Source organism: Chelonia mydas, chromosome 8 (assembly GCF_015237465.2).
Source record: "Chelonia mydas isolate rCheMyd1 chromosome 8, rCheMyd1.pri.v2, whole genome shotgun sequence".
Lineage (NCBI taxonomy): Eukaryota > Metazoa > Chordata > Testudines > Cheloniidae > Chelonia > Chelonia mydas.
Window position 1 is genome coordinate 494331 of NC_057854.1, and position 21414 is coordinate 515744.

The following is a 21414-nucleotide window of genomic DNA, read 5'->3' on the forward strand; positions in this document are numbered from 1 at the left end:
TAAGTTTGTATATTTATTGTCATGCATAGACCATTAACAGAATATACAAGTTGAGAGGCAAGGTAATGTTACACTTTGGAACTAAGGCCCTGTTCCATAGAGACTGGAGTAGCAGCTGGCCTGAAACAGAGTAGGTTACCTGAAGCCATCTTTGGGAGTCACATGCAGTGTTTGCACAAGCCCGTGAAGAATTACTAACTATGGTAGTTTATACACACAGACAGGGAAAGTAACTCCTTGCTGGTGGGTCAACTCACCCACAGGCCCCACTTAATATTTTTTACTAGAGGGCAGGGCCTTGAGTACTGGTGATCGCCGGGCACGCAGGATACGGCTATAGGGGCTGCTCTCTGCCATACGAGGATGTGCGGGTGAGCGGGACAGAAAGCCATGCAGGAAGGGTTTCTTGCCAGGAGGCTGACTTGGCTGCAGGTTTTCCCTATTAGCACAGAAGCGTTTCTTTAAAGTAGATGTTGAAGGGGCCTGGAGCTTCTGCACAGTATGGTACTGTTCAGCAATACAGGTTGCCTTCTTCCGCAGATCTAGCTTCACCAACATCATGTTGTTTTGCAACTCCGCCAGTGTTTGGTCCTGAGAGGGGGAAGCCAGCACTATGGTTACTCTTACACATATGGTCCCATAGAATAATAAGGGACAGTACTAACTGGTGGCTTTCTTTATCCTGATCTGCCCTCCAGCAACTGAGAAAGGAAGGGGAAACGGACATGGGATTCTTTTCTATTCTCCATCCTGCCCCCAATAAACGTATAATTCCATACATTTAAGCAGCCAAGTTTTTGGTGACATTCAAGTGCCTAGGCTAAATCCCATGCAACCCCACAAAGAGCAATTGTCACATAACCTGTCTAGCCAGGATGTCATCACAGGTGCAGAGGGCTTCTCGAAGTTTTCCTGCACTTGTAGTGTGACAACATGCTCTCTCAGCAGCCTGGAGGGACTCCCCAAGTCTTTGCAGCTCTGACCGCAGCAGCTTCACATTCTGCAGGAGGGTGGGAAATTCAGTGCAAGTAAGAGACTCAGCAAGGCAGGACACAAACACCCAGTCCTCAAGGCAAAGCCATACCACAGCAGCCCTGACCTACATCTCACCCCTCAAAGATCCCCCTGGAGCAGGGATCAGTACAGCAGCTCCCTGAACAACTGGGGAGGCATACATCCCACACTCCAGAGGAGAATGTTACCAGCAGAACACTGGCTTCCATAAGGGTGTGGCTGAAGCTAAGCAGGTGATCATGAAATACACAGTGCTGACTGTGAACTGGTAAGAGCCCTTCAAAGGGGTTCCCATATCCTCAAAGGGGTGCAGTTACCTTTTGTCCATCCTCCAGCTTCCTGTCCACATCCAGAGTGAGGGGTTTGGCAGAAGGAGGTGGCTCCAGCTGCTTCTGGTACCTGTGCAACTCTGAAAACAACCAGGAGCAGAGTGGGGAAAAAAAAACATCTCATGCACATACCCCAGCACAGAGATCTAGGTTCTGTATAATCCAGGGCCCTGTGAAACATCTGGAAGCAGCAACAGGTGCACTGAACCAAAACTTTAGAATTGCACAGGTCAGGCAGTTCAGATCTAGAACTGCTCCATTTGAGACTCCTCATACTCAGGGCTTCTCCTTTTATTTGGGTGAGGGAAATTTCTTCTCTTAACTCTGCCCCCCAACTCTTATTTACAGTGCCTAGAGGCCCCAGTAGGCTAGGCACTATTCGTACATATAGGGAGAGCCTCTGCTCCAAAAAACAGCTTTATCTAAATCAACAAAGGGTGGGTGGAGAAGTAGCAGCACAGAGAAGTGAAGTGGCTGATCACATGGTAGAGCTGGGACTAGAACTCTGGTCTCAAGATTCACAGTCCCACTGCCTTGAGCACATTTCTAATCAGAGCTCTTTGAGGAGAACCCAGGCCCCATTCAGAGCCACCAAGGCACTAATGCCACACCTGCAGTAGTGGTGTTCAGCTCTGATTGACACTGCTCCAGCTTGGCTTTAACTTCCAGCAGCTCCTGCTGCAGAGTGGATGTAGCCGCTACTACTCGTTTTGATCTGCGCAGGGGCTGCTCCTGCTGTTTCCTCTCCAGGGCCTCTGACTGTAGCTTTGCCTCCTGCAGAGCAGCCTCCAGCTCTTCAATCTTTTCATCACGCTCCTGAGGAGGAAGGGTGGATTTGCTCAGAGCCAAGCCCTGTTACTGGGAAGAGGTGCCAAACTTTCCCATGAGGAAACCTAAGTGGCGTGTGGGCTGCAGTTCACTAAATTGTAATAAACACACACAACTTCCAGCTACTCCTAGCTGGGCATTTTAAAGGTCTGCACCTTCAAGAGGGGCCTGCAGCATATCCCCAGACACCCGCCTGCTCAATTGAATGAAACCAAACAGTTCTGTAGCTACCCACCATCGCCAATAAGAATAGGTGAGAAGAGAAATCTACCAATCCTTAACATTAATCTGTCAATTTTACGATTTTCTCCAGAATGTACACTAAGACTGGAGGGTGTGTTTGCAACGTGTTCAGAACACAGGAAGCAAAGATGCTGTTTTTCAGCAGACTGGCTGCCTGTTAGCCCTTGCCCAACAGTGGCCGTGCTAGAGCCCTGCAACCAAATGGGACCTGATGACAAATGTTGAGGCTGGTTCAGGTGGGTAAAACCTGAACCCTCTCAAGTGTGGGTCAGTAACAGCTGTGTGCTCTGCTCCTGCCCACTGCCACCACCTGGCTGCGCTGCACGTGCTATGGAGTGAGTGTGCCAAGGAGTCCCAGCATGCTGGCCCCAGGGCAGGAGATGGTGGTGACTGCAGCTCTGGCTCAGGTCGAGTGGTAACTCAACCTGCTTACGTTTTGGTCCAGTTTGGGCCTAAAAATTAGGCCCAAGCAGACCGTGATGCTGTGCTACATAAAACAGCAGCCGAGAAGTTGGAACTGGGGACTAGCCAGAGCCCAAGGCCTGTAGGGAGGAGCAGAAGATACAATTGGAGCGGTCACATAAAATGGGAGGCTGGAAAGCCTTGCTATTGTGAGAGTCACAGAAGATTCCTGGGCTCAGACAAGCTCTTCTCACATCTCTGGCTCTGCTCCCAAGCCTGGTTTCCTCATGCCCCCTCCCTACAGTGGGTCCATTTCCCCCCACATATACCTGAATCCTCTCCTGGTAATAATCAGTCAGTGACTCCTTCAGATTGTTCAGTTTATCCTCATACAGTTCCACCAGTAGCTCCTTCTGCGTGTCCAGGTGTTGGCTGCAGAGAAAGGGCACAATGTGACATTGATGCCATGTGTACCAGATAAGAGATGTATAGGGGCGGCTCAGAGTTGAGGGGTGATTAGCAGAAATGAATTCCCATTTCCCTTGCAGTATGACAGTACCTGCACCACTGCTCCTTCTGTTGCAGCTGCTCTAGCATCTCATTGCAGAGCTCCTCACGGAGGCGCATTTCCAGATGCATCCTGTCCTGCCGCTCCTGCACCAGAAGATCCCACAGGACCTCCACCGCTCGCGGAAGGTCCTGCAAGGAGGGCACAAGATGATGTGAGCCTTCTACCTATGCTTATGCATCAAAGAATCCAAGCATAGAAAAGGTTTCCCTGGCCCAGTAGAGATTTCACTGGGCTGGCCCTTGATCTTGGTTCTGCCACTGAATTACTGTTCACTCCCCGCTCTTTGTGAAGGGCTGAGTATCATTCTTACTGTGCATTATTTGTCCTCACTAGGATTTGCAATTCCTCCCAATTTCACGTCACTGAGTCAGTGGATCTGCTGCTTAGTACCCTTTTCCCAATGGGCAGATTGTTAAATGAGGCTAACTCCACACTTTCCAGTAGCCCTTTGCTGTCAGCTGTTGCCCTTTCCTGGTCAGCAGATGCTCCACTCATGGGACAGTGTCATGTCCAAGCTGATTTGAGACATGGATGCAAGCGTCCGTTGTGTATTGAGAGAACCTGTGAGGCTTAGTACTAATGGTTCTCTGACCCTCCCAGCGTTCACTGATTCAATAGTTGTGCTGGCAGCCATCTGGAGCTGTTCCCATTCCCAATAATTTACAGTGCCTGAGCTCCAGTCCCACCTCCCTGCTCCCAAAGGCTGGGGCTGAGACCAACTCACCCCTCCATCCCTGCAGGTCAGTGTGGCTTCACAGGGTACAAGATAAACCATCACCCACCTCCTTATCATACATGGACACTTCTGCATCATCGTCACTCTCTTCATCAGTCTCCACTTCTTGCTTTGAGCCTGCCCCTGAACTCCTACTGTCTCGCCTGGTGTGTTCCTTGATTAATGATTGGATAGACGGTAATGCCAGCTTTGTGGGAGGCGCTTGAACAAGCTGAAGAGACAAAAGAAGTCCACGGTTATGACCCCACAAGGCCTGTGGACCAGGCTACAGGCTCTTGGAAGATCCAGAGCGACTTCTGCATTACTGGGCACCCTGGCCCCTAGGCACTGGCCCACTGACCTGGCTGGCTATGGCTGAGAACTTGGCCACATACAGGGTCTCATCATACGTGGATGCGCACTGGTTAATGTTGACAATCATGCAGGAACGCCCACGTCCCGTGAAGAAGCCTTGAAACACACGGGTCAGCTTGCTGTCCCGGAAGGGAACAACACTCTGCTTCAGCCTGAAGGGAGAAAGGAGAACCTGCTCAGCCCAACAGCCAAGCACCTGGAGAATCCTCTTCCTCCCCCTCGTCTCCTGTGCACACTCACTTGGACTGCTGGTTCTGGCGCAGGGCAGCGATGCAGCGGCCGAGCGTGTGCAGGGAGGTGTTGATGTTATTTGCCTCCTTCATGCGGTCCCCGCTTTTCTGGTTCTTGCAGCGCTCCGAGCCAGCGAGGTCACAGAGGGACAACCTGAGGAAAGCCCAGGGAGATATCTGTGATCTGGTTCCACTGGCTCTGCCCCAACCCCACACTCCAAATATCCCATGATCCCTGCTCTAAGATCACCCTCCCCTTAAAAGCCCATCTTCCAGTTTCTTTGAGAAGGTGCAGAAGCTGCTTGGGCCCCAGGACAGCTGATGGGGTAGCTGTCATTACAAACCTAGAGGCCAGTCAACACTGCCACCAAAATCAGGGTTGGGGACCAAGACAGCCAGAAATCCCTGATTCCCTGGTGGCAGCTGCTTTCCAAACACAGAGCCAACTTGCATTTGTAGTTTATTACGTTGCTGGTAGGCAAATCCATTAACAGCAGCTTAGCCACAGGGAACCCCACAACCCCGAGATGGGAGCAAGACACCCTATTCACACCAATTCAGTGGGGACCTGGTGACTCAGATGGTGCTTTCCAACACCTCTCACAGCAGTTCCCTTTTCTCCCCCCACCCAACTGCCAACCCCAACAGCAAACCCCCATCCTTAACGGCAGCAAAAATGGGAGAACTGAGCACACAGGAGCTGCCAACTTCCCTGCCCCATACAAAGAAGTGCAGGACTCACTCGCTGATTTTGGGGAGCATCTCACTGCTGCTTCCCTTTAAGTGCAGAATCCGAATTGAGAAGACGCTGTGACTGCAGGGAGCAAAGACAAAAGAAGCTTGAAAGGAACATGCATCAAATGCTCCTGGAAAACACCCCAGTTCCACAGCTCCCAGCCTCAGAATAAGACCACCACTACACCACGCCAATACTCTTCCCTGTCTCAGACCTGCGGCTGGAGTTCTCATTCAAGTGGGTGCAGGCAAAGCTCTGGTTTTTCCGCCCCAGTTTCAGGAGCTTCCAAGCCTCATCAGCATCTTGGACATTGATCCAGTTCAGATCTGAAAGAGCAGACACAGATCAGGCAAGTGGGAGAGTGACAGAGACCAGGGTTGCCTTCCCAGGCACCGGCTACCTACCTCAGCCCAGGCTCCATTACCAGGAGCCAGTCTGAGCTCCCCCAACATTATCCATTGCCGGGACCAAACATTAACACAACAGCACAACTGAGAGCAGCTGCTGACTGGGTAGAAGATACCACAGAGCACGCTCCCTTCCCTATTAGTGCCCCTCTTCACACACATCACATCCTCCACCCCCAAGTTACTGCTCTGTCACCTGCTCGGTCTATAGCTCCCTTCAGTCTAAACCTGAGCTGGCAAGGCCCTTCCCCAGATGTCCCCAGAGCGCAAGACTGGGTAGCTTTACCTTTCACATAGGGGCTGCCAGTCTGGTCTTCGCACAGCCGCAGCATCTGCCTTTTGCGATATTGGCCAGGCAACGGCGTGTCCAGCAAGTCATAGATCTGCTCATTGTAAATCTCAAAGAAGGAGACCCAGATGGAGACCTGCACATCCCCCATGAGGAGCGAGATGCGGTCTGGATCAGCCCAGCGAGGACCCAGCTCTGGGAGGGAGAGGTAAAAAGGATGGTAGTGATTGCAGCATGCCCAGCATGTCCCAGCTGAATAGCTTGGGACTGGGAGAGGCCGCAGACACCTCCTCGCCCAACAGAAACTCTCTACCCCAGTCCAAAATGCACTCCAATTGCCCTGCCTTGGAGTCCCCATCCCCAACACGGACTTCAAGCCAGGATATGCTAGGTATCCCCTTAGCTCTCACATCTTTCCCTTGTCAAGAACTTCCTACATGCCCTGTCTCTGATCTGGAGAACTGGGGGAGCACACAACCTTCTATACTGGATCCCTCTATGGCTTTGGTCCTGGCTACCCAAGACTCCCTACTCTTCTTGGGTTCAAGTCATTCAGATGAGATCAGCTGACTGTCCCTAGGTTTCCCAATCTAGGGGACAAATGCTTTCAGTGGGGCCCCTCAGCTCCAGAGCCTGCTTCCTTAGTAGTCTGACAGAGCCCAAGCCATCGGCCAGCTGGGTGTGGTGGAACACTCAGCTACTCAGGTAGGTACCCCCTTGTGGGAGGGGCATGTCTATTTCTTTCATGTTGATTGTTGCCCCAGGATGACACAGGTGGGCAACGTACAGAACAGAGAAGAGAGGTATTCACAGCCCAAAATTTCCCAAAAAACAGAGCTTCCCCCAAAAGAAACAGGGAGCCCCAGAGAATGCAGAATCCTTACTGCCCCTCCCACAGCACAACTATCCAATAATAAGGGTGAAAAATCCACTCCTCCCCAATCGAGGAATGGGTGGCAAAGGACAGCAGGGTGCTGGATGTACCTTCTAGCTGGCTGATGCTTGACTGGTTGGCAAACTGGCTGGTAGAAGAGAGGCCACCAACCCCACTGTCAAAACTGGCACTAGTGGCAGCCTGGAGCTGGGACTCTGCACTGTGGCTCTTCTTCAGTGGAGTCAGCACTTCCTCCTGGAAAACCATGGACAGTGTGAGTCAAACACAACCAACATGCTCTCTACCTGCCCTGAGACCCAGAAGGGACACTCACCTCCCGCAGCCCCCCACACAGCAGGGCCAGCTTCTTGGTCTCCTCCTGATGCACCTGTTTGCTGTCCAGCCAGGCCACCTCACTGGAAAGCGAGGGCTTCAGATCCATAGCCTTGTAGAGCCGATCCTCCACACTATTAAAGATGACAGCTAGGGAGCGAGGCAAGATCCCACCATCTTTGCTGCTCCCTGGAGGAGAGAGCAGCAGCAAGCTGAGCACTCATACAGGCAGAAATCATCAACCTATCACTGGATAGCAAGGGCTCCTCTTACCCTGGATGGTGTGTGTCTTCCCAGAGTTGGTGATGCCATAGGTGTAAACCAGCCAGTTCTGCCCATGGAGTACATCCTTTAGCACTTCGCCCATCGTTTCATCAAAGAATGCCTTCTGCCCCACCTCTGCCCCAAAGATCTGCAACCACAAACACCACAGGGGAGCAAGGATGACACCACATGGTGGCTTCCCTCCCTTGGCTGAAGCACCCACTGCTATTCCAGTGCTGCCCTTCCCCCCGCTCCCCCTTTGCCAATACCTCTCAAGCCTGACACACAGCCCTATCAGCTATTCCAGTCCCAGCCTTTCCTGAGCACACGCTGCCAGTTATGCTTGATTCAGTACTTTTATGGTTACATGTTTCTTTAGAGAGAGAAGCAAATCCCGCTAAGGTGGGTTGCATGATCTGGGCCTGAGCACCTACCTGGGTGAAGGTGAATTTATGCACTGCCTGGCCTACCCCCCGTGCAGTGCTCCGCATGGTGAAAGAGTCCTGGGGCGCTCTCAGAAGGAGGGTCTCTGAATTCTCAATACAGACACAGCCCTGAGGGGTACAAACAAAACTCCATCATCGCAGTGGCTCAGAAGAGAAATCTCCCCCCACCCGCAACTCCACCACACAGACACAGCATGAGGTTATGGAATCTCCACGTGCAGCACAACCACCCTGTTCCCGGTGGGTGGGGGAAATGGATTCTTGTATTTTCCACATGCAGCTCCTGCTTGGCCCCAGGCTCTCACCTGATCCTCCTGTTTCTCCAGCTCAGATGGCTTCAGGGGCCGGACTCTCAGATACACCTTCACTTTCCCATTATTGTCCTCAGATGCAGCCTGCAAAACCCCACACAGGTTAGATACATCAGCCACAGGGGAAGTACCAGAAAGTTCTGTAAAATACAGTGCACCAGTGGGAACCATAGCATGCGGCACAGGTAGCTCATAGGACTCATGCCTCAGAAGCTTCTGGGCACTTTACTGGTACCTGCTCCAGCTTCAGCCTCAAGTGCTCCAGAAGTTCAAAAAGTTGCTAAGGCACATCCACTGGGTTCCCAGGCAGCCACTAGGCAGCTCATCCAGCAGTACTGGAAGTGAGGAACTAGCACAACTCTCACACCATCAGAGGCACCACCCACACAGATCCCGATTGGGGACAATGATGGCGCCCCGGGCCAGACCATACTATTTAAGCCAGAAGGAGGCACAGGAAGTTGACTGAGCAACTGAATGACTTCCTGACTCATGGGCGTACCAGACCTGACTCTTGTTTGATCCCTGGACTTATTCTGGCTCTGGCCTGTAGAATGGTTTAGATGAAGAAATAAGCAGAAGTTAGGTTTTGGGCTTAAGCGTAGAGGAGTATGAGAAAATGAAGTTACCACACTGAGAAAGCTAGAGGTAAGTTGGAGACAAAATGTTATGGGAAAATAAAAGTTAGCAAGTGCATGACCCAGGGTTATGTTTTGGTTATAAGGTTTCTGAGAATTATGAATTTATTAAAATGCTATCTATATTGATAGTATGGGAAGGACATTGGTGCCGATGTTAATTTAAATAATGTCTAATAAAAAAAGCCAATAAGAAGGTGATAGAAATAGAATTATGGTAAAGAGCAGTTTAATGTTAATTAGTATTAGCGTATAAAATGAGTAGCCTTGCCATATTGCAGGGAGCCCCAGTTGTCAAAATGGTACTGTTTGGTTCCAGGATTATAAGGCTGTACTTCCCTGTTAGTGGACTGATCACTCATTGATTCACCATTCTATCTTTAAGTGAGAGTATAACAGTATCATTAGTGAAAGTGGTAATTGCATGCATGTTTGTTAAAAAGAAAATAATTAAGCAAACTTTGGCTGCATAATTCAAAGTGTCACTTAGTGGTCCTCTATTAAATAAGTTTTTGGTAACCAGCAGAGAGGCTTGAACCTGAAAACAGAGTTGGGTTTGATTACACCCTTATCTTAGTCACTTAATATTAATTGGGAACATTATCATCATAAAGGTTACAAACCCCTGGCTTGGTTCCTGGACTACAACTCCAGCTCTGACCCCCTGGTTTGGTTTCCGCTCTGTTGGGCTGATATCTTAACCCGTTGGTGCAGCAAACAAGCCAAAGCTCAATGTGCAGCCCCCTCTGCAAATGAGTCACCCCTAGGTCAGATCTCTGACCCATGAACTAGAGAAAGAGAGCCTAGAGCACTAGACCTGGTGCTGAGGCATGAACCAAAGACTGTAAACCAAAGTCAGACCATTCAAGCAGTATTAAAGCAAATGATTACAGGTTTACTGCCCAATACATAAACTTGGCAAAGCTGCTGCTAGTGTTGCTAAAACATACATTTGTAAGTACTAGGCACTAAATATTTATGTAAATACATTTCAAAAAGCTAGTACATGTTCATCCCAATCTAGTCCTAAAAAGCTAGTTTGAAAAAAACCTTTATTTTGTCAAACTATCGGCAACAAGGGGATATGCAAGGTGGTACATAAGTTGTTTGTCTCAGTCTACCAATGTCGGGGTACCTCGCCTTAATTCTTTGTGTGGCCAAGGCAGAAGCAAAAATTCCCACTGCTGATTAAGCCACGCTTGCCATGGGGCACTCATGTTAACGTACTTGTGCAAGTCATTAGAACTGTACCATAAGGGCAATAAACCTGGCAAAGTGCCTTTATCACGGAACTGCGCCTGTGGTCTTTCTCCACAAGAACCAGGGAGGTCTGCTAAATTAGCAGGCTATGCTAGCTGCTAGCAGTGAGAACATCAGAGCTCCAAAAACAAAAGCATTAAGCAGCCTTAACCCACTCACCTGCTGGGGTTCCCCCAGGCTTGGGGAAATAGCAGAGAAATCTGATAGCAAATCTTTCCGCAGGCCGGACCCAAACTCCGCAGCTGTGGATTCGAGCAGGGGCGGGGCTGTGACCTCCTCGTCAGAGAGCAGCCCCTGCGGGGAGAGGAGTCCCTGGGCCATGGTCCTCACAGGTGGCTCCGACCAGGAAGGGGAACAGACAAGGTGAGCTCGACTGCATTCCCTGCCCATCCCCACTCCGCCCCAGCCCCCCCCCCACGCTCCCGCCAGCCCCTGCCCTCCGCCCCAGCCCCCCCCCCACGCTCCCGGCATCCCCTGCCCACCCCCCTCCGCCCCAGCCCCCCCCCCACGCTCCCGGCATCCCCTGCCCACCCCCACTCCGCCCCAGCCCCCCCCCCCACGCTCCCGGCATCCCCTGCCCAGCCCCCTCCGCCCCAGCCCCCCCCCACGCTCCCGCCAGCCCCAGCCCCCCCCCCCCCCGCCCCCCCCCCCCCCACGCTCCCGCCAGCCCCTGCCCACCCCCCTCCGCCCCAGCCCCCCCCCACGCTCCCGCCAGCCCCTACCCTCCGCCCCAGCCCCCCCCCACGCTCCCGCCAGCCCCTACCCACCCCACCTCCGCCCCACGCTCCCGCCAGCCCCTGCCCACCCCCCGCCCACCCCCTTCCGCCCCAGCCCCCCCTCACACTCCCGCCAGCCCCTGCCCCCCCCCTCCGCCCCAGCCCCCCCCCGCTCCCGCCAGCCCCTGCCCTCCGCCCCAGCCCCCCCCCGCTCCCGCCAGCCCCTGCCCCCCCCCCGCTCGCCCCAGCCCACCCCCCCTCTGCCCCAGCCCAACACGTCCCCTCGAGGCCCCCCCAGCCGCTCACGGCCCCCCACTCACTTTAGATTTGGGGGCGACTCCGTCCTGGTACTTGTTCAAACCTCGCGGTCTGCCCCCTTAACCAATCAGAGCGCGAGCAGCCCTACCGCCAATCACAGGCTGGGACGGGGCTGAGGGAGTCAGAGCGAGGCTGGGGGCGGGGCAAGGTGACCGTGTTTATTTCCCACCCGCCCATGGGCGCCCGCAGGCCGGTGAGTGAGTGTTTCCCGGCGAGCTTTGCGCTTGGCTCCCCCCCCCACCTTCCCGTGGTGGGGCTGTCGGGGAAAATGGCGGCCGGGACGGGGAGTGAGTGAGGGGCGCGCGGCGGGGAGGTGCCGCCTGCGGGGCCGGGGCGCGCGGGGCTGGGGCTAGGGCCGGGGCTGGGTGGAATGGGATGGGGGCTCTGGAGGGAGGGGGGGACCCACCGCAGCACCCTGAGCTTTCCCTTCTGCCTGCAGAGCACAAGCTGCTGGGCGCCGGCCCCACGGAGCCATGGTCCGTCCGGGAGAAGCTCTGCCTCGCCTCCTCGGTCATGCGGAGTGGGGACCAGAACTGGTAAGCGGCGAGAGTCTCTCCACGGCTAAAATCCGCCTCCCGGGCGCTGGCCCCACGCGCCGCCGCCTCGCTCGCTCCAGAACCCGACCCGCGGTGGGGCTGGGAGAGTTCACACTGACCAGAACCTCCTGCTCCAGCCGCAGCGCCTGCAGGGAGAGCGTCTCCTGGCGCTCTTCGCTACGGGGGGAAGGACCCGTCCTGACTGAGCCGCGGGCCCATGTCCGGGAAGGACTGAAAGCAGAGTAGAGGGGGGTTGAGAATCGAACAACTATCCGTCACGGCAATTGGCTGGATCCATTAACTGTGTCTTTCAAAACTTGTAACGAGGGCTGTCAAGCGATTAAGAAAATTAATTGCATGATTAATCGCACTGTTAAGCAATAATAGAATACCATTTATTTAAATACTTTTGGATGTTTTTTCATTTTCAAATATATTTATTTCAATTACAACAAAATGGGAAGTGTACAGTGCTCACTTTATATTTATTTTTTGATCACAAGAATTTGCATTGTAAAAAAACAAAAGCAATCGTATTTTTCAATTCACCTAATATAAGTCCTGTAGGGCAATCTCTTTATCATGGAAGTTGAACTTACAAATGTAGAATTATGTACAAAAAAAGCTGCATTCAAAAATAAAACAAGGCAAAATTTTAAAGCCTGCAAGTCCACTCAGTCCTACTTGTTTGTCTGAGCTATTGGCTGAACAAGTTTGTTTACATTTTTTAGACAAAATGCGTCTGCTTCTTGTTTACAATGCCACCTTAAAGTGAGAACAGGCGTTCTCATGGCACTGTTGCAATTGGCATTGCAAGATATTTACATGCTAAATGCGCTAAATATTCATGTGTCCCTTCATGCTTGAACCACCATTCCAGGGGACATGTGTAGATAAGAAGAGGACAGCATTATCTCCTGTAAATGTAAACAAACCTGTTTGTGTTCGTGATTGGCTGAACAAGAAGTAGGACTGAGTGGACTTGCAGGATTTAAAATTTTGCATTGTTTTATTTTTAAAAGCAGCTTTTTTTATACATAATTCTACATTTGTAAGTTCAACTTCCAGAATAGAGATTGCACTACAGTACTTGTATGAGGTGAATTGAAAAACACTACAAATATTTGCACTGTCAAAATGATAAAAGAAATAATCAAAAATATATACTTTGATTTCAGTTACAACACAACAGAATATATATGAAAATGTAGAGAAACATCCAAAATATTTAATACATTTCAATTGGTATTCTATTATTTAATAGTGTGGTTAAAATTGCGATTAATCATTAATTTTTTTGTGTTAACTGCAATTAATTGACAGCCCCTACTTATTACCATAGTTTTTTCCTCGATTGTGCATGTTTTTGCAGAGTGAGTGTAATGTTGTCCTTAGGGTATTATTAGGAGTCTGAAACTCACTTTCTTCCAAAGGAAGCTTTAGTTTGTTTGGAAATGGACAGATACCTTCAACAGTCCTAGGGCTAAAACTGGACAATTCCCAAGAATGCACTAGCTAACTTATTATTTGTATTACGAAAGTCTCTAGGACCCAAGTCAGGGACCAGCACCCTATTGTGCTAGGTCTTGTACAAAGACAGTACCTTTCCCAAAGAGCTTATACTCTTAAGTAGCTAGGAAAGTTCTGTACATTACACATGCTATGGCCAAGTGAGCAGTGAGACAGGCTAGCACCCTTCTGCCATGTGTTTGGTGAGGACAGGAAGGCAAGTTTCCAGTCATTTACCTGCTCTTTCTTGCAGGGTATCAGTCAGCAGAGCTATCAAACCCTTTGCAGAGCCAGGCCGTCCACCTGACTGGTTCTCTCAGAAGGTAAGACACTGGCTTTTGAATTTTGGAAAGGGGCTACAACTTGCCAAGACTGGCTTCTGGGGTATGGCTGCTTGAAGGTCAGTAACTTGAGATATCAGGGGAGGAGGTGTTTATCTGGAGGAGATGGGGAGTCACTTTTTTAATATTGTCATTTTTCTAGTCCCAATTATGTCCTATGAAGAACTGGTCTTGATCCAGTTCTAGCCAACCCAATACCTTTGAGATATTCTTGGCCTGTACCAACTCTGAGAACATCCTGCAGCTGCTGCTCATAACTGTAGTATTTCCCTTCTTAGACGCATACGTTATTAGGCTGGGGAATCTGCTTTTCTTTCTTCTGGCAGATCGGTATGGACAGGAGCAGGGAGTGGGAGGAAATCCTGGTACATTGAATCCACTTGCAGTCATAAATGTGACTCCAATGTGTGCAGCTGTGTCCCTATCCATACCTCTGAGAAAACACTCAGTGGGTGGTAGGTCTTTGAAGAGGGGAGCCCAGTGCCCACATGAGCTCTGCTGATAGAATTGTCTGCGATGACTATTCTGTGTGCTCTAACTCCCTTTGTTTTTTCCCTAGCACTGTGCATCTCAGTATTCGGAGCTTTTGGAGACCACAGAGACCCCCAAGTGAGTGCAAAGGATGAGGCATGTGGTTTCTGCAACAGCTCTTGGAGGGCTCAACAGTTTATCTGGCAGTGCATCTGCCCGAACTGTTAAAGGAAGAGCAGGCAGGGACAGGGAAATCTAGATGTGATATCTGGGCAGGGAGGGTGACTGCTGCCAAGGGAGGAGCAGCTGAGAAGGAAGCATAGGAATATTCACCTAGAATGCTCTTTCTGTTCATCCAGTTTCCTACTTTAGAGGACTAGACCCTTTCAGATCTAAAAGTTTCTGTAACTGGTTACTGTAACATTTATTCCTGAAATGGTACTGTTCATTCATATATATCACTTCCCGCAACCTTTATAATATAGCGCATTGTGGAGCTCCTGAATTATCTTGGCCAGAATTCTCAGCAAAGCTCCCCAAAGTAGCATTTTATGGTAGTTGCAGTCCACAGTTAGAAAGATAATGTAACATAATGCATCCCAGTAAGACAGTAATATTAAACAAGGGTGTACTTCATAAAATATATGGCACTGGTGTTGCACCCAAATAGTTTTGTTTTTTAATACAAAAAAAGTCTTGATCACATGCATTGACCATATAAACCAAAAGCTGTATGCATAAAACTACAGTTCAGAATAAGAAAGGAATCTGGGATTATAAAAGACCAAGCTTTTTCCACTTCTCACTATATGCTGCTCTTTATATACCCATAGCATTTTGGGATTGTGCAGGGAGGAGCAACTGAACCTCCTGTTCTTTCCATCTATACTAACACTACAACAGTTCAGACTGAAATGTTTCAGTCTGTGCTTGTCATAGGCCCAAGTTCTGAGCTAGGGTGCTTATGCTGGCCCTTAACACCCAATGAAATTAGAGGGAAAACATTTCCTAGTAGTAGTTTTTTTTTTGTTTTTTTGTTTTTTTCAATGCTACACATAATTAGCATGTGGAACTCACTGCACAGGTTACTGAAACAAAGAGTAGAATTCAAGAGCAGGATTGAGCATTTATGGATAGTAAGAATCTTATGTGAAGTTATACTAGCTAGGGTAAAAATTTGACAGGAAGGCAAACCCTCCTGCTTCACGGTATGAATCATCCACTTTTTGTTTGAAGATAGGAAGAAACTTGCCCCGTGATGGGGTTTTCTGCACCTTCTGAAGCATTTGGTGCTGGCCACTGTCAGAGACAGGCGACCTGGCTTGGTCAGCAGGAGGGTGTTTGAGCAGTGTGAGTTCCAGTATTTTCTCTGGGAAAAGAAGAGGAAGAGGTAAACTGGGGGCCGGGTTAGTTGGTAAGGAAGAAGCTGATAGGGCATGGCTGGAGTGGTGGGGTTGTGTGGGCAGCAGATGGTGTTTATAGGAGGTCTGGGGGTTCCTGTGGTTGGTGCTTGTATCATTTTCCTGTCCTTGTTCTGTAGGAGAAAACGTGGTGAGAAAGGAGAGGTTGTGGAAACTGTGGAAGATGTCATCGTGCGGAAACTGACAGCAGAACGAGTTGAGGAGTTGAAGAAAGTTATCAAGGAGACACAGGAGAAGTATAGGTACATATTAGAGGGGTCAGGCTCTGGTCTGACTGAAGGCTGTGGGCAGCAAAGCTGCCCTGAGAGAGTGACTACAGCAGAGGGAACTGAAGGGTGTACATTGCAGGCTTGGTGTGGAGCTGAGGTGACGCTGTGTCTGTTTGCAGGCAGCTGAAGAAGGATGCAGAGCTGATCCAGGCTGGGCACATGGATAGCAGACTGGAGGAGCTGTGCAATGACATTGTGGTGTGGGTTACCTTATTATTTCCCTGTTCCAATTCCCCCTGAGATTGTACTTCTCAGAGCCCTTGGGCTTGGGGATATTCCCCCTTCTCTCTGTCTCTTTCAGTCATTGCACTCCCAGGCTTGGGAGGAATAGCTAAGCTGGACAGATGCTCTGGCTTTTAAGGGTTAAACTTGGAATGGGAGCGCAAGCCAATATGGAGTGTCTCTTGGAGCTCTCCAGCATTGGCATAAGGAGCCTGGTGCAGGCTTGCAGTGTCCTGTTGGCATCATCTTGGGTGTAGAGCTGAGTGAGACTCCCTGGAATGTCTCTCATTCCCTGACTGGAGCCTGACTACTCCTTTGCTCAGGGCAATCAGGCCTTAGCTAGGAGGGACGTCTCATTGACATATAAAGACTATGGAACAGGTATCTGACCTGCTGGCCCTGGGGGAGGCACTAGGTGGCTTTTGGATCCCGGGGGCATTGTGCCACAAAGTACTTTGTTTACTTTGTTCAGGAAGAAAAAAATGGAAGAAGAGGAGGCAGAGGTGAAAAGGAAGGCTACAGATGCTGCTTATCAGGGTAAGATGGGACTATGTTTGCTTCCCCCCACCCCTACACGCACACACAGGAGCACTTGCTTATTTAAAAAAAAAAAAAAATCTGGGGTGAATTTAAGGCTGGTTAGGAGGAAGAGGGATGCACGCAATTTTCAACACCATATTGTAAAAGTGCAAAATGAGGAGAGTTGAAAGAGGAACCCATAAAGTAAAAATGCCCCATTAGGCAAGGGGGAGAGCTGGATGCACTCCTTTGCAGAAAAGGCACCTGAGGGGAAGCAGGAGAATGGCCTGATAAGGAATATTAGAAATAGACCAGGAGCAAGACTCACTAGTCATGGAAGATAAAACTTACATTCATGCCTGAAGGTGCAGCAGCAGAAAGATGGGTTAAATATTCAGAACAACTTAGTAGCTTTCGGGACAGTTCAGCCATGGAACCAGTGCTAGGGGAGCCTGTGCAGACCCTGCCACTGGGCAGGTTCAAAGCAGGGATCCATCAGCCATTCATTAGGGATGGCATATGATAGTCAGCCTTGCTGTGGTGCAGGAGTTGAATTAGGTGACTCTGTGGCAATCACTGTAACTGAAGTGGTTGATTTGGTGGTGTTTGCTAGGCCAGAAGCAGAACTGATTCCAAGGAAGTTTCCCAGCTGGAGCCTTGGGGTCTCACTTCCTTTCCATTCTCTTCCAGCTCGTCAGGCAGTTAAGAACCCCCCACGAAGGTTGACCGGTGTGATGGTCCGCTCTCCTGCAGGTTCATCCTCCCCTGGAAGAGACTATGCTCTGGGGGACTTGTCTCAGCAAGCTGTGGATGAGACCAGCCCAGGGGTAAGGATGCTTCCCCTGGTAAGAGAGAAAACAGCAGGGACTGGGGAGCTCTGTGCAGCTTGGGAGGGCCCCTTGCCTTGCCCTGTCTTAGTGCTGTAGTATGGCCAGTGTGCAGTATCATCCAGGATACAAATTCCCTTCAGTGTCTGTGATGAGGTAGTGGAGCAGGTATCTGGGGCAAAGGCAGGGAGTGAAAAGGTGAAGGCACATGCCTGGAGCGGTGCAGTGAATGAATGGAGCAGGTCCCTGGGGTATGCTGGGTCAGTGGCCTTGGGGGAAGGGATAAGTGGGTCTAATCAGTATGGTGAAGGTGTGGCTTTGAACAGTGTGGTTTTTCTCTTTCTCAGGTAACTCCAGGGACATTGCCCAGCACCCCAGTTGCCTCCTTCATTGGGATCCCTGACACCCCTCCAGGCTCAGCTCCCCTGGATGCCCCCATAACCCCAGTCACTGATGATTCACCCCAGAAAAAGATACTAGGACAGAAAGCAACTCCACCTCCTTCTCCTCTGCTCTCGGAGCTACTGAAGAAGGGCAGCCTCCTCCCCACAAGCCCCAGGCTGGTATGGAGCGCTCTGCTCACATATACAAGCATACTGATGAATTTATGGTTCAGACTCTTGCACTGAATAGGAGAGCTGTAAAGGGCTTGCAAGATCTGGATAGTTTTTGAAGATTCCAGCACAGGGAAAATCCTAAAGCTGTCATTAAACCCTGTGAGCCACAAAGGTGGAACTTTTTCCTTGTGGTACTGTTAATTCAGGACTGAACAGGTTGGGTAACTCAGGGCTTGTCTTTGCTATCAGCTGCTGCAGTCGACGCAACGGTTGTCGATTTAGCGGGTCTAGTGAAGACCCACTAAATCGATGGCAGAGCACTTTCTGGTCAACCCTGATATTCTACCTCTTGGTAAGTCGACTGGAGAGCTTCTTCTGTCAATGCAGCGCAGTGTGGACACCGCAATAAGTCAACCTAAGCTACGTCAACTTCAGCTACATTATTCACATAGCTGGAGTAGCGTAACTTAGGCCAACTTACCCTGGTAGTGAAGACAAGCCCTCTGAAAGCAAACTGTCCCCTTTGGGACCTGAAGAGTTGGAGTAGCAGACTGCCATTGAGTGACACTGCACTCAGAAGGGAGATCAGAGCAGAACCCCTAGTTAGTCTACTTGGAGGCCTTGTATCTGTATCTGCTTGTCTGCATCTCAGCCCAAAGTTGAATTTTAATTTTCAACAAAAATCAGGTTAACTTATAAGTAGGGAGGTCAAACAAATGCCCTTTATGCAAATAAAAATTGAGACCAGGATTGACAGGTTTGTCCTGTCCTGGACTTATCCCTCAATGGCTCATGTCCATAGCCTAGACAGTTGTTAAAATCACCACTGATGCTAGCACCAGTTCAACCCTACTGGTGTTAGTGATGTTGGGATCCCTAGTATTAGAGGGACAACCAGTTGTTGACACTCTTCAGTAACTTGTCTCTTAGATCTGTTCTGAAAATGGAGTCAGCAGCCATCAGCCTGTCTCCGCTTTGGTTCCTAATGTTAACCTTGGTGGAGCTAAATAGGTGTTAATATGGGAAACTTCTAAAAACCGTCCCTCATGTAGATGGGTGGCCAGTGAGGCTGAGGACTTCTGACAGGTGCGGAGAAGTTTGGCTCACAAAGAAGTGAGAGGCTTAGAGAAAGGGGTAGGACCACCTCAATCAGAGAGGCAGGTGTTGCTGCTGCCTCACTTCTAGTCCCCTCCACTTGCAAAAATGCAGTTGGCTTGGGTAACTCTTCCGTGCTGTTCTCTGGAGTTCTCATCCAGCAGTATGCCAACTTAAGGTATGGGGAAAACCGGGTAAGGCGTGTGGCAGTTTAAGTATTACAGGGGGTTTCTTGCATTAACAATGCCATTTGGCATCTATTTTCAACTCTGTCATTTGCTCGAGGTTACACGGTGAGCCAGTTACTGCCCCTCTCACTGCCTCAGTTTTCCCATCTGCAAAGTGAGGCTATTTCCCTGCCACTTAAGGGGTTGTGAGATTAAATACTGATATTTGTAAAGCAGTTTGGGATCCTTGGGTAGAGGGTCTAGAGCACAGCAAATAATGCACTCAATCTGACTTCCAAGGCAACAGCCACATTGCATCTGTTTCAAATGATTGTAATAAAATATTTCAACCAGCCATGTTTGTGTGTCAAAGCAAAATGCACCTCAGTCAAGGGCTGGACTGGGTTGAAATGTATAGAAGAGGCTCTGATTCACAGATTGGTGGATATATTAACGGGGTGCATATCTAGGGGAGAATCAGTGATGTGAACATGTCTCCAGCCCAGGAGCTTCATCTGTGTCCTCCTTTGGCAGGTTGGTGAAAACGAGATGACAGTGACATCTGGTCACATGAATAGCTCAGGAGTCCTCCTGGAGGTAGGAGGGGTCCTTCCAGTGCTGCATGGTGGGGAAATGCAGTTGGCATCTGGTGCTGTCCCTGCATCCCCTGCTGCTTCAGGTAACCCACACAGACTCTCTTCATAGTTCTCTCTTCTGGGGCACCTGAGGCTTTGGTCTGCGAAATATAGTTTCATAGACGGTTCTATAATAAACCCTTTTCAGGATGGGACCAAAGACAGCCAGGCTGTCTGCTCATCACAGTCCATTAAGAAATCCATTGACACTTCTTTGCTTTCTTTAAAATGACTCTAATCCTGGCAGAGAAAGAAACTGCAAAAGCATTGGATGATAGGAATTGCCAGGCTGGATCAGATCATGGTCTTATAGTCTGGTCTCTTGTCTCTAACAATGGCCAACACCAGAAGCTTCAGGATAGGGAGGATGGTCGACCAGATAGGAAACCTGGTTCAACTACGGATTTCTTGTAAACTTTGGCAAGTCATTTAATCTGCCCTTTGCCTCAGTTCCGAGGTATTGTGATGGAAAAAACCCACTAATTATTGTGAGGCATTTGGATATCATGGTGCTGAGGGCCAGGTGAACAGGTAGACACAAAGGTGCAAGAATATCTGCAGTGAACAGTTACAGAACAACCTGTCCATGGGAAGCTTTCTTCCTGCCCTTGGCCAGTTAACTGGTTTTCTCCTGCTTTCTGAAGCAGGACAGGTTATGCCTTTTATACATGTTTTATCCTATCCAATGTGAATGTTCTCCTTCTGCTTTCTGAATGTCTGATCTTTTGAATCCTGCTATCGGAGCTGAAGTGGTTCAGTAAATTCGTGCTGGAAGTAGGACTTAAGATGCATAGCAGCCCTTGAACCAGGAGGCAGCTGTCAGAACTAATTTGCAAAGAGAATCTCCCTCTTTTATTCTTCCCTCACTCTGATCACTAGGAACTGCATTCTTCCTAGTTCACACCATGTGGCTCTCTGTTTGCGGCAGGTTTTTTAAAGAGGGCCCTTAACATCTTTTGCATGTGTGGTGTAGCCTCTGCAGTCTCTTTACACTAAACTCATGGTGTTCCCATAGTCTCTGCATGGTTCTGGCTCAGACTGCATACCTTAGAGTCATGCATTTCTGACACAGTCTACCAGCATGGCTCTCTCTGCCCATAGGTCATTTACAGTACCTTGGCCTCAGGAGGGAGCAGTCAGTCCGTGAAGTCTGGTGATTGCATTGGAGAGCTCAATGGCTGTTGCTTCTTGCTCATGTGCTTTTTCCCTCTTGTACTCTGTCAGGTGCTCCTACTCTTTCTCGGCTTCTAGAAGCTGGTCCTGCACAGTTCACCACACCTCTTGCTTCCTTCTCTGCTGTTGCCAGCGAACCTCCAGCTAAACTCCTGCCACCCCCTGTAGAGTCTGTGTCCCAGGCAACCATTGCCATGATGCCCACGCTGTCAGCACCATCCGTTGTGCCACCAGCTGCAACTCCAGAAAGCGTAGCGACAGGTGCGTTCCTGAACTACGCACTCATGGGTGGCTTAGTACTTGAAAGCAGCGCTTCCCAAAGGCTCAAACAGATAGGGAGAAGTGAGCTGGGGCTTCTACCTCACCTCAGATG

At 49.9% G+C, this 21414-nt stretch overlaps 2 protein-coding genes across 11 annotated transcripts in view; one reads left to right on the plus strand and one right to left on the minus strand.

Annotated features, from left to right (window-relative positions):
* KIF20A (kinesin family member 20A) lies at window positions 1-11515 on the minus strand. Of its 2 annotated transcripts, none has more exons than XM_037906279.2 (19): window positions 11302-11515; window positions 10425-10608; window positions 8362-8451; window positions 8045-8164; window positions 7620-7758; window positions 7348-7535; window positions 7124-7268; window positions 6137-6334; window positions 5658-5769; window positions 5450-5521; window positions 4718-4861; window positions 4464-4629; window positions 4170-4334; window positions 3376-3515; window positions 3146-3248; window positions 1955-2159; window positions 1332-1423; window positions 863-1000; window positions 1-591 (listed from the first exon to the last, which is right to left on the minus strand). In XM_037906279.2, exons 2-19 carry the CDS (start codon window positions 10584-10586, stop codon window positions 271-273), a joined length of 2700 nt encoding a protein of 899 aa, XP_037762207.1. In that variant the 5' UTR covers window positions 10587-10608; window positions 11302-11515; the 3' UTR covers window positions 1-270. The 2 variants fall into 2 exon arrangements, with proteins under 2 accessions (XP_037762207.1, XP_043377536.1); XM_043521601.1 differs by having other exon boundaries at window positions 10425-10603; window positions 11302-11514.
* BRD8 (bromodomain containing 8) overlaps window positions 10579-21414 on the plus strand; it is a 21308-nt gene continuing 10472 nt past the window's right edge. For 3 of the 9 annotated variants that reach the window (XM_037906275.2, XM_043521596.1, XM_037906276.2), the window contains exons 1-11: window positions 11490-11586; window positions 11739-11835; window positions 13598-13667; window positions 14245-14294; window positions 15697-15819; window positions 15966-16046; window positions 16541-16605; window positions 17278-17414; window positions 17762-17977; window positions 19768-19912; window positions 21093-21302. In XM_037906275.2, coding sequence (XP_037762203.1) covers window positions 11568-11586; window positions 11739-11835; window positions 13598-13667; window positions 14245-14294; window positions 15697-15819; window positions 15966-16046; window positions 16541-16605; window positions 17278-17414; window positions 17762-17977; window positions 19768-19912; window positions 21093-21302 — 1213 coding nt within the window. In that variant the 5' untranslated portion in view covers window positions 11490-11567. Of the gene's footprint in view, window positions 10629-11489; window positions 11587-11738; window positions 11836-13597; window positions 13668-14244; window positions 14295-15696; window positions 15820-15925; window positions 16047-16540; window positions 16606-17277; window positions 17415-17761; window positions 17978-19767; window positions 19913-21092; window positions 21303-21414 lie in introns of those variants that run through there. The other 6 variants (XM_043521600.1, XM_037906277.2, XM_037906278.2 and 3 more) reach the window with 6 other exon arrangements.